At 43.3% G+C, this 18,233-nt stretch overlaps 1 protein-coding gene across 16 annotated transcripts in view; it reads right to left on the bottom strand.

Moving 5' to 3' along the window:
* Positions 1-18,233, bottom strand: part of LOC128325762 (uncharacterized) — a 50,301-nt gene that overhangs the window by 14,209 nt on the left and 17,859 nt on the right. For 7 of the 16 annotated variants that reach the window (XM_053251502.1, XM_053251510.1, XM_053251535.1 and 4 more), the window contains 6 exons: positions 12,734-12,805; positions 11,971-12,066; positions 8,250-8,321; positions 6,207-6,278; positions 3,968-4,039; positions 3,031-3,299 (listed from right to left, as the gene is read on the bottom strand). In XM_053251502.1, coding sequence (XP_053107477.1) covers positions 3,079-3,299; positions 3,968-4,039; positions 6,207-6,278; positions 8,250-8,321; positions 11,971-12,066; positions 12,734-12,805 — 605 coding nt within the window. In that variant the 3' untranslated portion in view covers positions 3,031-3,078. Of the gene's footprint in view, positions 1-3,030; positions 3,300-3,967; positions 4,040-6,206; positions 6,279-8,249; positions 8,322-11,970; positions 12,067-12,733; positions 12,806-18,233 lie in introns of those variants that run through there. The other 9 variants (XM_053251551.1, XM_053251543.1, XM_053251531.1 and 6 more) reach the window with 9 other exon arrangements.

Raw genomic sequence — 18,233 nt, forward strand, 5'->3', positions numbered from 1 at the left:
AAAGTGTGCAGATGTACGTGATATCCTGGTGTAACTCATTATTTCCTATGTTGGTTGTCAGAAGGAAATTGTTTACTGTTTCTCCTGTACAGAACTGCTTCTTATGATAATGTGCACTGATGGTTGTGATGGCTTTGGGCTTGTTTCTGTTTGAGTGTTGTTACTTGTGTTCATTGTGTACCCTGTTACTTATCTACCATTAGAGGATATGGAACCTCTAATATGAAAGATTTACCCCTTCTGGGAATAAATGATGAATGGAGGCGGCTTTGTGCTAATGGGAGGAGAAGGGCAGACTATGCTATGGTCACCGCGTCCTCTGTTCTTGAGGTCACCCCACTGCCCCCTGGAACGAGTGCCCACCTGGCAGAACTGGCAACACTTCCTAAAGCGTTGGAATTGGCTGCGGGTGATAGGATGCTGCCTTGTGGGCTGGATGGGGATCAGATCAGCCTGTTAAATGCTCAGTTGCTACAGGCAGTTCAGCCCACAGCCGTGGCAGTTATGCATTGCAAGGGACATCAGGATGGGCAGGACCCTCTAGCACAAGGCAATGCTTTTGTTGATTCCATTGCCAGGCTTGAGGGCGATCCCTGCTTTCCATGTTCCCTTAGTAAACCATCCACATCCTTTGCCTTTGACCGCTGAATATACTAAGGAAGGAAGTCCCTACCCACTCGCCCCATAAGGACTGGACATAGAATAAGAATGAGTGATGTATTGAATTTGAGCTTGCAATTATGTCAAAAAGAGCAGTCTAACGTATTCTGTTTGTGAAAGACAGTTATTTCAATTGTCTTATTGGCTTTTGTTTTTGTTTTGGGTTCGACATAGTGGGGCTTATTTGTGAGTAAGCATGCATTTGTTTCAATTTGATTAGTTAGCATGTGAAACCGATATGTGTAACAGCCCAGTTCTGCTCATTGGAGTTCTAAGTTTATTCCCCAAGTGATTATGCACAGAATTGGCTGCCCCAATATTTGGGTTTTTGATAGAACTTTGTATAATGATGTCTTGTATGATCTCAGTGTATGATGTATGTGTAGTATTGGTTCACCCTAGAGGGAGAGATAGGTTGCTTTAATGGATCTGACGGTTCAGATACGAACAAATAGAGAGGGGGGAATTGATGTATAATAAATTAGAAATGCATAGAATTGCACAGCCTGAATTAGTTTGAAATAATGGTTCTCTGCAAGAGATGTTTCTTTGCTTGTCAGTGCAAAGCATTGTCAAAACTATGTTTCTCTAGTAATATTCCATCCCCCATAGGTTACTGCGACCGTCTGTGGAATGTGCTGAAGTTGATATGTAGAAGGGGTTGATATGACGAGGAAGATGTTGGCAGTCTGCCTGCGTACGTGTTTAGAGTTTGTTTTCTGGCCTTGGTTAGGCACCTTGGCATCATATGTTGTTTTCTTGTGAGGATGACTTTTGCATTTGTCATGTATAAAGGTATGGATGTTTGAATATTCCTTTGTCTTACTTTGAGCAAATAGCCAAAGTAAGACCTCTGTTCTTAAGGCAGAATAAAACCTTTGATCTTGTTATCTCGTCTGGGCTGATGATTATTGGGCTCCATCTGCCCAGGAACGAAGCTCCTTATTGGGGACAAGGTTACCCTACATCACCCATGCGGGCGCAGAACCCATGATTATGGATCTCAACGGATCTCGATCCAGATCCTCCGTTGGCTTGCCCACATCCAGACTATCACTGCCCCCAGCCCCCAGTTCACTACATGCACTGCTTCCCTCGGACCTGATCTCAGAGAAAAGGAGAACTGAGTGTCACCTGCATGTTGATGACACTTCAGTCAAAACCAGTGTTCCCTCTAAAGCATGTGCATGCTCACAACGTTTTAAATGTCTGCTCAGTTAATTTTAGATCCCACTCAGGCTGAATCGGGAAGGCCTCACGCTGTATGTACATGCACACACCCTGTCTTGATACTGCCGCCCTGAACAAAACTCATTCTGCACTAAGGTGAAAAAAAATCAGAGAGAACACTGGTCCAAACATCCTGATGACCTTTCCCAGAAGTGTCATCTCGATGTTAAAAGGCATGGGGAACAAAACTGAGCCTTGAGGGACCCCCAGAGGCCAGAGGCCAAGGAATCGAGCAGTTCCCCCAACACCACCTTCTGGAACCTCCCCTCAAGAAAGGACTGGAACCACTCCAATGCCCCACCCCTGGTCCCTATTCCTGAGAGGTGGGACAGAAGGATACCATGGTCAATGTGACCAAATGCTGCTGAGAGGTCCTGTAGAACCAACAGGGATGCACACTCACTCCCCGTCTAGTTCCCGGCACATGTCATCCACCACAGTGGCCAAGGCAGTTTCAGTCCCAAACCCAGGGGAAAACCCAGATCAAAAAGGGCTGAGATCATCCTTATCACCCAAGACCCTTTGCAGCTGCAGAGACCGCACATGCTCTATCACATGAACTCCTTTGTTGATGGAGTTACACTGGCTGCCAATAGTTTTCCGGGCAAAATACAAAGTGCTAGTTATAATGTATAAAAACCTAAACGGCTTAGGCCCTGGGTATTTAAGAGAGCGTCTTCTTCGCTATGAGCCCCACCGGCCATTGAGGTCACTTGAGGAGGTGCGTCTCCAGTTGCCACCAACTCGTTTGGTGGCTACACAGAGACGGGCCTTCTGGGCTGCTGCCCCGAGATTGTGGAATGCGCTCCCTGCTGAGATACAATCCTCCCCATCTCTGGCCATTTTCAGAAAACACCTGAAAACACATCTCTTCAACCAGGCTTTCTCAGCTTTTTAAAACTTGTTTTTAAATTCTTCTGATTATTTGTTGTTTTACGATGTTTTTAATTGTTAATTATCGTTTTTATGCTTTATAATTTTTGTTTTAATTATTAACTGATTTTAATGGTTTTAATTTTTTAATGGATTTTAATGGTGTTTTAATGGTGTTTGGAACCCTAACCCTAATCCTAACCCTGAGCCTTTGGGAAGGGTGGTATAAAAGTTTAAATAGATAGATAGATAGATAGATAGATAGATAGATAGATAGATAGATAGATAATGATCTTACCACTGCCTCCTTGAGGCTCAGTGGCATCTTGCTCTCTCATTAATAATTGGCTCTAACCACCTACCTGTTCTTTCCCTGGCAGATTTTACTCGCCATGAAGGGCAAGGGTCCAGAGCGCCTGTTGCTGCCTGTACACTACCAAGGATCTTACCTACGTCTTCAGGTGGCACCCATTCATTGGTGCTCCCAGATGGTCCATTGGTGCTCCCAGATGGGCCAAGATACAGAGTGTCCTTATCTGCAAAGTAACAAGCAAAGCAGTCAGAGCTGCAGGCAGGAATCTCTCTCAGCCCGATCTTGGAGATGCTGCCAGGGAGGGAACCTGAAACCCCCCCCCATCTCACAGGGGCCTGTGTGAGGTCGTGACTTTGCCACATGAAACCGCTCTGCTGGCCTAAATAAGCCTCTAAAAATATTCCCGGTAAGAGTATCGGGTCCAATTGTTCCCACCTCTCCTCCCTGCAAGAGCAGCACTGTGGAGCAAAAGCGATAAGTGAAGAATATTCTGCTCCTCTGCTGTATTATTGCCAATAGAAAGAAGGGGGGGGGGGAATCAGAAACTATACAATAGCTTGTCAAGTACTTACAAAGGAAAACAACATGGACATCATCCAGACTCCTAATAACATTAATTAACTGCCAGTTGTCTGAATTTTTCCAAGAGAACCCATATGAAATGGAGAGGAGAGGCAAAAATGGAGCCTAATGTGTTTATTCCCCCTTTCAATTCCCACTTCAGATTTAGCATCGATTAAACGTCAGACTAATAAGCACGCCACTTCAATTCCTGCAATCGACCATTTTAGAGTGGTGCCACTCCAATTGGCAAATAGAAGCCAAATGTTCTAGGCTATTTCCTTAGGTGTAAAGGCAGATCTTAATTGTGTGAGGAATGTAAACACCTACCTTGCGAAACCATGATGACAGTTCTAAGGGTCTCCTCGTCTGCGTGGGGCTGTTTGCAGGAGGCAGTAGGATCTAAAAAAGTTAGGACACTTTTTAAGATGACAGAGTTTAAGATTAAAATAATAAATACGATTTATTGTACTCAATGCCAACACAGACATAATTTACTCAACAGACTACTGTATATTAATAATCTAATGTCATTTAAGTCAATAAACAGTCCAGCCCCCTTCACTTCCCTAAGGAAGACTGCTTCTTACAGCGGACTTGGCCAATTTCTTAAGCACTGGTTCTGGCAGCACTTAAGAGACTCTTCGGAGTCGGAGGGAAGGGAAAGGGCTGTGTCCTTGGTGACCAGGTGAGTTGCTTGCTTGGGTTCCCCTAGTTATCCTGGTGTGTGTGGAGTACCTGAGTAAAAGGTACCTTCCCATCCTGTCTCATCCCCTGAATGGTCCACTTCATCCCCAATGAGGAAGGAGGCCCTGGATCCAGGCTCATGATATTCCCACCCTGCCAATAACCGATTCACCCCTCTCTGCCCATTCTATAGAGTTTCTATCCAGGGAGATGTACCCCACTGGTCAGCAGCGTAGCAAGGCTGGAGTGGGCCCAGGGACAAGATTTTGGGCCCCCCCTCACCGAAGCTCAGCTCATGAAGTAAGGAAATCTTAAATGAGGCTGAATAGTGGTCACAAAAAGCATAGTGTCTATAACAGAGAGGGATAGATCTCCCCTATGTGCCACCATAGAACATCATCCTAAATTATTTTTAACATGGTTTTGTAAGCATGGGCCTTAATAATTCAAACTTGGGAAGGGTGAGCCTACGAATGACACCAGCTGGGTCTAGAATATTAAGTGCTAGGGCTATAGATTCTCGGGCAATAGATGTCCTTAAAATTTTCTTATGGCAGGACATATGAATTTATTTACTTTCAATGTTAAGGGACGAGAAACACCACAAAAAAGAACCGAAATGCTTAGGTTTTTAAAGAGACAAAATGTCGATGTGGCCTCCCTACAAGAAACACATGTGGCAGAAAATGACATTCACAGGCTTAAACGGATCTGGGTGGTCCATGTTTTGGGGGCGAGGTCCTCTTCCAGGTCAAGAGGGGTGGCAATCCTAGTTCATAAGCACATCATGTTCAACCCCCTTAATGTAGAGGCAGCCCCTCTAGGAAGAGTTATCATTGTGGAAGCCCAGATTGGGCCCCAAACCATCCTTTTGGCTAATGTGTATGCCCCCAATGAAGATTGCCCCTCCTTTTTTACAGCTGTACACACTAAGCTTCTTGCAAGGGAGAACAGTAACTTAATTTATGGAGGAGACTTCAACGAGGTTCTGAATCCCCTAATGGACAGGAGCACAGGGCATTCTGTGTTCTCTAAATCTCGTGTTCTGTTAAATAGTTTTATGAGTTACCACACTCCGCTCTATGACACCCCTTTTCCCCCAACGTGAAGCTATACATTTGCTGCAATCCTCATTATTCCCTATGTGGAATTCAAAAATACTTTAACAATTCACCAATAATCAGAGGAGTGTCCAATTGCCTTGGGGTTTTGTGGGTGATAGGCACCCCTGTCTGTCTACCACCCATCCCACTTTTGTGCCCCTAGGTGCTCCACAATAGGGGATATGGACTGGTTCTGGTCCCATTATACTCTATGAGAAAAATAATTGAAAATATTTCAAATATTCATTAAAAATTGTAATACTGTCCGATTGCTTCAGGGTTTGGGTGGTTGTTGGCACCCATGCGTGCTCCACAATAAGGTATAATGGCCTGGTTCAAGTCCCATTATACCCTATGAGAAAAAAAAAATAATGTTCAAAAATTCATAAAAAATTGTACGAGTGTCTGATTGCTTTGGCGTTTGGGTGGCAGCTACCCCTGGGTGCCAGCTACCATACTACCAATTTTTGGATGTCCAAACCAGTTTTAACCAGTTCAAACCGGTTCAAACCAGTTCAAATCGCACCACCCCTGGTTCGGTTCGAATTTGAACCTGCAGCTCAAACCTGATGGCTGGTTCAGTTTGAATTCGAACCTTCATACCACCCTGGTTTGGATTTGAACCAGATCGCATTTGAACCAGTTCGCACATCGCACATCGCACTAACCCTAACCCTAACGCTAACCCACTCCAATTGGCAAATAGAAGCCAAATGTTCTAGGCTATTTCCTTAGGTGTAAAGGCAGATCTTAATTGTGTGAGGAATGTAAACACCTACCTTGCGAAACCATGATGACAGTTCTAAGGGTCTCCTCGTCTGCGTGGGGCTGTTTGCAGGAGGCAGTAGGATCTAAAAAAGTTAGGACACTTTTTAAGATGACAGAGTTTAAGATTAAAATAATAAATACGATTTATTGTACTCAATGCCAACACAGACATAATTTACTCAACAGACAGGTTCCCCTAGTTATCCTGGTGTGTGTGGAGTACCTGAGTAAAAGGAACCTTCCCATCCTGTCTCATCCCCTGAATGGTCCACTTCATCCCCAATGAGGAAGGAGGCCCTGGATCCAGGCTCATGATATTCCCACCCTGCCAATAACCGATTCACCCCTCTCTGCCCATTCTATAGAGTTTCTATCCAGGGAGAAGTACCCCACTGGTCAGCAGCGTAGCAAGGCTGGAGTGGGCCCAGGGACAAGATTTTGGGCCCCCCCTCACCGAAGCTCAGCTCATGAAGTAAGGAAATCTTAAATGAGGCTGAATAGTGGTCACAAAAAGCATAGTGTCTATAACAGAGAGGGATAGATCTCCCCTATGTGCCACCATAGAACATCATCCTAAATTATTTTTAAAATGGTTTTGTAAGCATCGGCCTTAATAATTCAAACTTGGGAAGGGTGAGCCTACGAATGACACCAGCTGGGTCTAGAATATTAAGTGCTAGGGCTATAGATTCTCGGGCAATAGATGTCCTTAAAATTTTCTTATGGCAGGACATATGGATTTATTTACTTTCAATGTTAAGGGACGAGAAACACCACAAAAAAGAACCGAAATGCTTAGGTTTTTAAAGAGACAAAATGTCGATGTGGCCTCCCTACAAGAAACACATGTGGCAGAAAATGACATTCACAGGCTTAAACGGATCTGGGTGGTCCATGTTTTGGGGGCGAGGTCCTCTTCCAGGTCAAGAGGGGTGGCAATCCTAGTTCATAAGCACATCATGTTCAACCCCCTTAATGTAGAGGCAGCCCCTCTAGGAAGAGTTATCATTGTGGAAGCCCAGATTGGGCCCCAAACCATCCTTTTGGCTAATGTGTATGCCCCCAATGAAGATTGCCCCTCCTTTTTTACAGCTGTACACACTAAGCTTCTTGCAAGGGAGAACAGTAACTTAATTTATGGAGGAGACTTCAACGAGGTTCTGAATCCCCTAATGGACAGGAGCACAGGGCATTCTGTGTTCTCTAAATCTCGTGTTCTGTTAAATAGTTTTATGAGTTACCACACTCCGCTCTATGACACCCCTTTTCCCCCAACGTGAAGCTATACATTTGCTGCAATCCTCATTATTCCCTATGTGGAATTCAAAAATACTTTAACAATTCACCAATAATCAGAGGAGTGTCCAATTGCCTTGGGGTTTTGTGGGTGATAGGCACCCCTGTCTGTCTACCACCCATCCCACTTTTGTGCCCCTAGGTGCTCCACAATAGGGGATATGGACTGGTTCTGGTCCCATTATACTCTATGAGAAAAATAATTGAAAATATTTCAAATATTCATTAAAAATTGTAATACTGTCCGATTGCTTCAGGGTTTGGGTGGTTGTTGGCACCCATGCGTGCTCCACAATAAGGTATAATGGCCTGGTTCTGGTCCCATTATACCCTATGAGAAAAAAAAATAATGTTCAAAAATTCATAAAAAAATTGTACGAGTGTCTGATTGCTTTGGCGTTTGGGTGGCAGCTACCCCTGGGTGCCAGCTACCATACTACCAATTTTTGGATGTCCAAACCAGTTTGAACCAGTTCAAACCGGTTCAAACCAGTTCGAATCGCACCACCCCTGGTTCGGTTCGAATTTGAACCTGCAGCTCAAACCTGATGGCTGGTTCAGTTTGAATTCGAACCTTCATACCACCCTGGTTTGGATTTGAACCGGATCGCATTTGAACCAGTTCGCACATCGCACATCGCACTAACCCTAACCCTAACGCTAACCCACTCCAATTGGCAAATAGAAGCCAAATGTTCTAGGCTATTTCCTTAGGTGTAAAGGCAGATCTTAATTGTGTGAGGAATGTAAACACCTACCTTGCGAAACCATGATGACAGTTCTAAGGGTCTCCTCGTCTGCGTGGGGCTGTTTGCAGGAGGCAGTAGGATCTAAAAAAGTTAGGACACTTTTTAAGATGACAGAGTTTAAGATTAAAATAATAAATACGATTTATTGTACTCAATGCCAACACAGACATAATTTACTCAACAGACAGGTTCCCCTAGTTATCCTGGTGTGTGTGGAGTACCTGAGTAAAAGGTACCTTCCCATCCTGTCTCATCCCCTGAATGGTCCACTTCATCCCCAATGAGGTCCACTTCATCCCCAATTAAATGTGAGTAATTACTAAAAAATTTCTAACCCTTTAAGTTAACGTAACTTGTTGAAGGTATTTTAAAATGATACATGTGTTATTATGTATTCAGCTCACTTCTCCTGATGAAGTCCTGTTCAAGCAGGAGGAAACAGGTTAAAATGACCTAGGATACCTGTTGGGTATTTTTTTGGACAAGGAGCATCTATCAGAAGGAGCAACATTTGTACATGGAGCTACCTTTAGAATAAGATCTTGCAAAGACAAAAGATCTGGAAGGATTGTGAGTTATATTTGGAGTAACCACTTGAACACAGAACCAGCAAGAGAAAAGAGAAAAGATCTGGAAGGACTATATGTCTACATGTAATAGGACCATGGACATTATCGACACTTTTTGGGGGGTCACTTTTTGGGGGGTCAGAACACAGATAATTTCTTGAGCAATTTGTGTGTTTCATTCATGTAAGTTGTGTGTGGAAATAGACTCTTCTATACGGTATAGAGACTACCCTGTATATGTTTTTGTTCTCTTTAGCCCTAAGTGGCAGGGAGCAGATAATATACGTCTGGCTCATCATCGTATCCACATTACGTCCCGTAGGACCGACCAGGCCCTGCTGCTGTCCCTTGCCACTGAAAAGGCCTTTGAGAAAGTACATAGAGGCTTCCTCTTGGCAACTCTTGAGAAATTCAGATTCCCTACCTCTTTCGTCAATTGGGTGCGGACAATCTATAAAATGCCTTCAGCGAGGATCAATACTAACGGCCAACAGACGAGACCCCTCTCCCTTCAGTGCGGGGTCAGACAGGGCTGTCCCTTGTCTCCATTGCTCTTCGACTTGGCCCTTGAACCTCTGGCTTGCACAGTGAGGCAAAATGCAGGTATGAAGGGGATCGAGGTAGATGGACAAGAACATAAAATTGCATTATATGCAGATGACAGCCTCTTATTTCTTTCCAAACCACAGGAATCTGTCCCTAAACTTATGGAATTACTATACCAATTTGGGGACCTCTCTGGATACAAAATTAATTGGCACAAATCCGAGGCCATGTCCATTGGGAAATTGCCCCTCTCTCATAGGGATATGCCCTGGCCCTTTACTTGGAAAACAGACTTCATGAAATACTTAGGTATTCTCATTACTAAACAACCTAATCTAATTGTCAAAACTAATTTAGATAAAATACTTTCACAGATTAAGTTAGACTTCCTCCGCTGGGCTGACCTCCCGCTGAGTTTGTGGGGTAAGATAGCTGTTGTAAAAATGAACATTATGCCCAGAGGTACTATTGATACTTTAAGAGGGCTTCCGTTGCTTATCCCTCAAAGATACTTTAGAGAAATTGACAGAGCTGTGAGGAGGTTCCTCTGGGGTAATGGCAGGCCTCGGGTTGCTTTTAATAAACTCCAGTTGGCCACAGACAAAGGGGGATTCAACCTCGTGAACCTTAGATTGTACCATAACACGTTTTTACTTGCACAAGCTATCCATTGGCATGCCCACACAGATGGGGAAAGGCCAGAATGGCCTCAAGTGGAGCTAGCTGAACTGAAACCCTGAGAGGGATGGGGAGCACTGGGCTCCAGATATCTTAAACATCCCCACTACCAATCCCCTACTATACTAGCAGCCCGACACGCCTGGAAGGAATTGGCAAGGCAACTAAACTTCGATCCCTATGCCCACATGGATATGACACTGTGGGGTAACCCACATATATTGATAGGCAAACAACCAATTTTGTGGAAACATTGGGTTGATAAAGGGATTTACCAGTTATCACCGCTGAAAAATGCAAATGATAGCTACAAACCCTTTGCACTCCTGCAAGAGGAGTTCCATCTACCAACAGCATGTGCCTGGCAATATATGCAACTGAGACATACCATATCGGCTCAGTTCGGTCCAGGCGCCCTGGCGTGGCGACCCCAGCAACTCCAGCTATCTTTGGGCTTGCCATTAAGATGGCCTCTCTCCCAAAACTCAATAAGTACCTATATGCCAGTGTGCATAGAGACATAGACCCTGGGTTAGATTTACTAAGGGACAAATGGAACTTGGTGAACTTTCTGCTAAACTGTCACCTGAGCAATGGCAAAATATTTTAAGTAGTGTTGAATGCAGTACATTGGATCTTAAATTGCGCCTCATCCAGCAGAAGATTATTTTCAGGGCCGACTGGACTCCTCTATACCTTATGCGATTAAAAATGTCCTCAAATAGTCACTGTTGGAGATGCAATAATCCACAGGCCAATCTAACACATATGTTCTGGGAATGTTCCAAAGTGCAAGGCTTCTGGCGAGAGGTCACGATGCGAATTAACTGAGTGCTGGATTCATCTCTTGCACTGAAGGATGGAAATGCAGTGTTGGGGTTTATTCCAACCAGCTGGGGACTAAATTACAGCTCTAAACAATGGCTTTGGCGGAGCCTGCTGGTTGCCAAGAGGGTGATATTGAGGCTATGGAAATCTCCCCATCCCCCTCGGTGCGAGGATTGGGTACAGGACCTGCTTAAGCTTGCGGCACATGAAAAATGGGCCCTCTTAAAAGTAAATAAATGGGATAAATGGCCTGAAATTTGGGATAACTTTCTTAATCTTTTCTTAGAATAAGAATCTTTCTGACCTATCCACATCTTAGTGCAATGGTGATTTTTCCCTTCTTCTTTCCCTTTTTTCCTCTTCTTTCTTTCTTTCTTTCTTTCCTTCTTCCCCTTCTTTCTTGGGGGAGAGTATGGGGGTGGGGGGCAACTTGGGCATGTTGTTGCAAAATTATAAATTGTTATAAAATATTTAAAAATATTAAATTTTTTTAAAAATGCTTTTGTAAATTGTGGACGATGCAAGTCATTTAATGGTGAATTAAGACATGCTGTTCTGGTAGTTCCAGGTCTTAACAGTCACCTCAATTTTGGAGGATGAATACAACTGAAGGAAGCCCGGGCGGGTGCGTGGCTGGGGGAGTCCCCAAGGACCTGAAAACACATCTCTTCAACCAGGCTTTCTCAGCTTTTTTAAACTTGTTTTTAAATTCTTCTGATTATTTGTTGTTTTACGATGTTTTTAATTGTTAATTATCGTTTTTATGCTTTATAATTTTTGTTTTAATTATTAACTGATTCTAGTGGTTTTAATTTTTTAATGGTGTTTTAATGGTGTTTAGAACCCTAACCCTAACCCTAACCCTGAGCCTTTTGGAAGGGTGGTATAAAAGTTTAAATAGATAGATAGATAGATAGATAGATAGATAGATAGATAGATAGATAGATAATGATCTTACCACTGCCTCCTTGAGGCTCAGTGGCATCTTGCTCTCTCATTAATAATTGGCTCTAACCACCTACCTGTTCTTTCCCTGGCAGATTTTACTCGCCATGAAGGGCAAGGGTCCAGAGCGCCTGTTGCTGCCTGTACACTACCAAGGATCTTACCTACGTCTTCAGGTGGCACCCATTCATTGGTGCTCCCAGATGGTCCATTGGTGCTCCCAGATGGTCCATTCCAGGTGCCATACAGAGTGTCCTTATCTGCAAAGTAACAAGCAAAGCAGTCAGAGCTGCAGGCAGGAATCTCTCTCAGCCCGATCTTGGAGATGCTGCCAGGGAGGGAACCTGAAACCCCCCCCCATCTCACAGGGGCCTGTGTGAGGTCGTGACTTTGCCACATGAAACCGCTCTGCTGGCCTAAATAAGCCTCTAAAAATATTCCCGGTAAGAGTATCGGGTCCAATTGTTCCCACCTCTCCTCCCTGCAAGAGCAGCACTGTGGAGCAAAAGCGATAAGTGAAGAATATTCTGCTCCTCTGCTGTATTATTGCCAATAGAAAGAAGGGGGGGGGGAATCAGAAACTATACAATAGCTTGTCAAGTACTTACAAAGGAAAACAACATGGACATCATCCAGACTCCTAATAACATTAATTAACTGCCAGTTGTCTGAATTTTTCCAAGAGAACCCATATGAAATGGAGAGGAGAGGCAAAAATGGAGCCTAATGTGTTTATTCCCCCTTTCAATTCCCACTTCAGATTTAGCATCGATTAAACGTCAGACTAATAAGCACGCCACTTCAATTCCTGCAATCGACCATTTTAGAGTGGTGCCACTCCAATTGGCAAATAGAAGCCAAATGTTCTAGGCTATTTCCTTAGGTGTAAAGGCAGATCTTAATTGTGTGAGGAATGTAAACACCTACCTTGCGAAACCATGATGACAGTTCTAAGGGTCTCCTCGTCTGCGTGGGGCTGTTTGCAGGAGGCAGTAGGATCTAAAAAAGTTAGGACACTTTTTAAGATGACAGAGTTTAAGATTAAAATAATAAATACGATTTATTGTACTCAATGCCAACACAGACATAATTTACTCAACAGACTACTGTATATTAATAATCTAATGTCATTTAAGTCAATAAACAGTCCAGCCCCCTTCACTTCCCTAAGGAAGACTGCTTCTTACAGCGGACTTGGCCAATTTCTTAAGCACTGGTTCTGGCAGCACTTAAGAGACTCTTCGGAGTCGGAGGGAAGGGAAAGGGCTGTGTCCTTGGTGACCAGGTGAGTTGCTTGCTTGGGTTCCCCTAGTTATCCTGGTGTGTGTGGAGTACCTGAGTAAAAGGTACCTTCCCATCCTGTCTCATCCCCTGAATGGTCCACTTCATCCCCAATGAGGAAGGAGGCCCTGGATCCAGGCTCATGATATTCCCACCCTGCCAATAACCGATTCACCCCTCTCTGCCCATTCTATAGAGTTTCTATCCAGGGAGATGTACCCCACTGGTCAGCAGCGTAGCAAGGCTGGAGTGGGCCCAGGGACAAGATTTTGGGCCCCCCCTCACCGAAGCTCAGCTCATGAAGTAAGGAAATCTTAAATGAGGCTGAATAGTGGTCACAAAAAGCATAGTGTCTATAACAGAGAGGGATAGATCTCCCCTATGTGCCACCATAGAACATCATCCTAAATTATTTTTAAAATGATTTTGTAAGCATGGGCCTTAATAATTCAAACTTGGGAAGGGTGAGCCTACGAATGACACCAGCTGGGTCTAGAATATTAAGTGCTAGGGCTATAGATTCTCGGGCAATAGATGTCCTTAAAATTTTCTTATGGCAGGACATATGAATTTATTTACTTTCAATGTTAAGGGACGAGAAACACCACAAAAAAGAACCGAAATGCTTAGGTTTTTAAAGAGACAAAATGTTGATGTGGCCTCCCTACAAGAAACACATGTGGCAGAAAATGACATTCACAGGCTTAAACGGATCTGGGTGGTCCATGTTTTGGGGGCGGGGTCCTCTTCCAGGTCAAGAGGGGTGGCAATCCTAGTTCATAAGCGCATCCTGTTCAACCCCCTTAATGTAGCGGCAGCCCCTCTAGGAAGAGTTATCATTGTGGAAGCCCAGATTGGGCCCCAAACCATCCTTTTGGCTAATGTGTATGCCCCCAATGAAGATTGCCCCTCCTTTTTTACAGCTGTACACACTAAGCTTCTTGCAAGGGAGAACAGTAACTTAATTTATGGAGGAGACTTCAACGAGGTTCTGAATCCCCTAATGGACAGGAGCACAGGGCATTCTGTGTTCTCTAAATCTCGTGTTCTGTTAAATAGTTTTATGAGTTACCACACTCCGCTCTATGACACCCCTTTTCCCCCAACGTGAAGCTATACATTTGCTGCAATCCTCATTATTCCCTATGTGGAATTCAAAAATACTTTAACAATTCACCAATAATCAGAGGAGTGTCCAATTGCCTTGGGGTTTTGTGGGTGATAGGCACCCCTGTCTGTCTACCACCCATCCCACTTTTGTGCCCCTAGGTGCTCCACAATAGGGGATATGGACTGGTTCTGGTCCCATTATACTCTATGAGAAAAATAATTGAAAATATTTCAAATATTCATTAAAAATTGTAATACTGTCCGATTGCTTCAGGGTTTGGGTGGTTGTTGGCACCCATGCGTGCTCCACAATAAGGTATAATGGCCTGGATCAAGTCCCATTATACCCTATGAGAAAATAATAATAATTTTCAAAAATTCATAAAAAATTGTACGAGTGTCTGATTGCTTTGGTGTTTGGGTGCCAGCTACCCCTGGGTGCCAGCTACCATACTACCAATTTTTGGATGTCCAAACCAGTTTGAACCAGTTCAAACCGGTTCGAACCAGTTCAAATCGCACCACCCCTGGTTCGGTTCGAATTTGAACCTGCAGCTCAAACCTGATGGCTGGTTCAGTTTGAATTCGAACCTTCATACCACCCTGGTTTGGATTTGAACTGGATCGCATTTGAACCAGTTCGCACATCTCTACTACTGGCTGAGGTCGCCACCAAAGCTGCAAATACACATGAATTGCCTAAAACGATGTATGTAGCAAATGTGTCTCTTATACCAAAACCACAAAGGGACCTGCAGCAATGTGAAAATTATAGACCAATATCATAAGTGAATGTTGATGTCAAAATCTTTGCTACAAACTTGGCAACCTGTCTTAATAGCTGTGTACATACAATTATACATCCAGGACAGGTTGGCTTTAATTCACCAGTCAAGTACATCACAGGACTATTTCTTTTCTTGACACCAGGGTGAATATCAGTGCGTCCAATAGAATATATTTTACGTTGTATACTAAACCCACTGATAGAAATGTGTGGTTTTTTTTACACTATTCCTCTTTTCATCCTTTTCAATTAAAAAATTCCTTACCGTACAGTGAATTTTTGCGGCTTAAAAGAAACTCTTCATATTCCAGGGATTTTGAGTCAGCAGCTGATAGAGTTGTCAGTTAATGGAAAGGGGTTATCCCACTCAAGTTTTACAAAAAGCCAGACGTAGGACACAGACTAGAGATAGATTATCTCTACTTAGGACAGCTTCACAAATTAATAGGAAGCAATCTCGGATTACATGGTCGATGCAATATTCTTCTCTAAGTTATAGAATTAAAAATATCATCAGATGACATTGGAGATTAGTATCAGATTTACCAGGTTGCACCAATTTCCCTTTAGTAGCCTTTCGAAAGAGTCCCAGTTTCAAAGATTTTCTTGTTAGAGCAGATAGCCCACCTCGGAGGGAGGGCGTGAAACCAAAAGGTTTTTTCAAGTGTGGTCATTGTGTGGCATGCCCTGTGGCACTGGAAACTACTGAATATAGGGACAACAATACTGGCAAAAAATATAGATTGGACTTTTTTGCTAATTGTTCTACCAAGAACATTGTATATATAATACAATGCCCATGTTCCCTGAGATATGTAGGCATGTCAACCAGAACAGTTCAATCTCGCATTTTGGAACATCGCTCTCGCATTAGGAACAAAAATTTGGAATGCCCTATGGTTAATCATTTCATGCAGGTAGGGCACTCCTTTAATGATTTTCCATTTTTTGTCATCTATAAGTACAAACAAAAAGAATTTTCCTATGCAAATATCAAAACTGCCCTCCTACAGAGGGAGGCATTTTTTATACATCAGCTCCAGACTTTGGAGCCTTTTGGTTTAAATCAGGTCAATGACCTTTCCAGTTATCTATAGGCACAAATGTGCTATTATCATGACCCTATTTAGAGACTTGGATGTGGAATGGGGCTTTAGTGGGGTGAGATTTAACATTACACAAGGTTGATGGACATCCCCTTAAAAGGAGTAAAGTCTCTCCTGTTGGAGAATGGGACTATTATATATACTTTTGACAAACTTTTATATGGGCTATGTTTTGGTTCCATATTCTATTTGTATAATTGGGAATTTAATGGGACCAAAGGTCCACGGCTTCTTTCAGAAGCTTAGCATTGCTGTTTCTTCACACACGCACATAAATATAATTGGTCATTTAGACGAGATTGGATAATGAAGCACATCCCTTTTGATCAAAGGGGAGTGAAAACATCTGGCAGACGCTGTAGGATATATTAAGCATTATCAGTACCATTGAAGCCACTACAATTTGGTATCCAGTAGGATTTCTAATTTAGAAACCACTGGTAGGTGCAGTGTCACTTTGGAAGAAATAAATGTGAGTAATTACTAAAAAATTTCTAACCCTTTAAGTTAACGTAACTTGATGAAGGTATTTTAAAATGATACATGTGTTATTATGTATTCAGCTCACTTCTCCTGATGAAGTCCTGTTCAAGCAGGAGGAAACAGGTTAAAATGACCTAGGATACCTGTTGGGTATTTTTTTGGACAAGGAGCATCTATCAGAAGGAGCAACATTTGTACATGGAGCTACCTTTAGAATAAGATCTTGCAAAGACAAAAGATCTGGAAGGATTGTGAGTTATATTTGGAGTAACCACTTGAACACAGAACCAACAAGAGAAAAGAGAAAAGATCTGGAAGGACTATATGTCTACATGTAATAGGACCATGGACATTATCGACACTTTTTGGGGGGTCACTTTTTGGGGGGTCAGAACACAGATAATTTCTTGAGCAATTTGTGTGTTTCATTCATGTAAGTTGTGTGTGGAAATAGACTCTTCTATACGGTATAGAGACTACCCTGTATATGTTTTTGTTCTCTTTAGCCCTAAGTGGCAGGGAGCAGATAATATACGTCTGGCTCATCATCGTATCCACATTACGTCCCGTAGGACCGACCAGGCCCTGCTGCTGTCCCTTGACACTGAAAAGGCCTTTGAGAAAGTACATAGAGGCTTCCTCTTGGCAACTCTTGAGAAATTCAGATTCCCTACCTCTTTCGTCAATTGGGTGCGGACAATCTATAAAATGCCTTCAGCGAGGATCAATACTAACGGCCAACAGACGAGACCCCTCTCCCTTCAGTGCGGGGTCAGACAGGGCTGTCCCTTGTCTCCATTGCTCTTCGACTTGGCCCTTGAACCTCTGGCTTGCACAGTGAGGCAAAATGCAGGTATGAAGGGGATCGAGGTAGATGGACAAGAACATAAAATTGCATTATATGCAGATGACAGCCTCTTATTTCTTTCCAAACCACAGGAATCTGTCCCTAAACTTATGGAATTACTATACCAATTTGGGGACCTCTCTGGATACAAAATTAATTGGCACAAATCCGAGGCCATGTCCATTGGGAAATTGCCCCTCTCTCATAGGGATATGCCCTGGCCCTTTACTTGGAAAACAGACTTCATGAAATACTTAGGTATTCTCATTACTAAACAACCTAATCTAATTGTCAAAACTAATTTAGATAAAATACTTTCACAGATTAAGTTAGACTTCCTCCGCTGGGCTGACCTCCCGCTGAGTTTGTGGGGTAAGATAGCTGTTGTAAAAATGAACATTATGCCCAGAGGTACTATTGATACTTTAAGAGGGCTTCCGTTGCTTATCCCTCAAAGATACTTTAGAGAAATTGGCAGAGCTGTGAGGAGGTTCCTCTGGGGTAATGGCAGGCCTCGGGTTGCTTTTAATAAACTCCAGTTGGCCACAGACAAAGGGGGATTCAACCTCGTGAACCTTAGATTGTACCATAACACGTTTTTACTTGCACAAGCTATCCATTGGCATGCCCACACAGATGGGGAAAGGCCAGAATGGCCTCAAGTGGAGCTAGCTGAACTGAAACCCTTAGAGGGATGGGGAGCACTGGGCTCCAGATATCTTAAACATCCCCACTACCAATCCCCTACTATACTAGCAGCCCGACACGCCTGGAAGGAATTGGCAAGGCAACTAAACTTCGATCCCTATGCCC

Source organism: Hemicordylus capensis, chromosome 1 (genome assembly GCF_027244095.1).
Source record: "Hemicordylus capensis ecotype Gifberg chromosome 1, rHemCap1.1.pri, whole genome shotgun sequence".
In the NCBI taxonomy this organism is placed as follows: Eukaryota; Metazoa; Chordata; class Lepidosauria; order Squamata; family Cordylidae; genus Hemicordylus; species Hemicordylus capensis.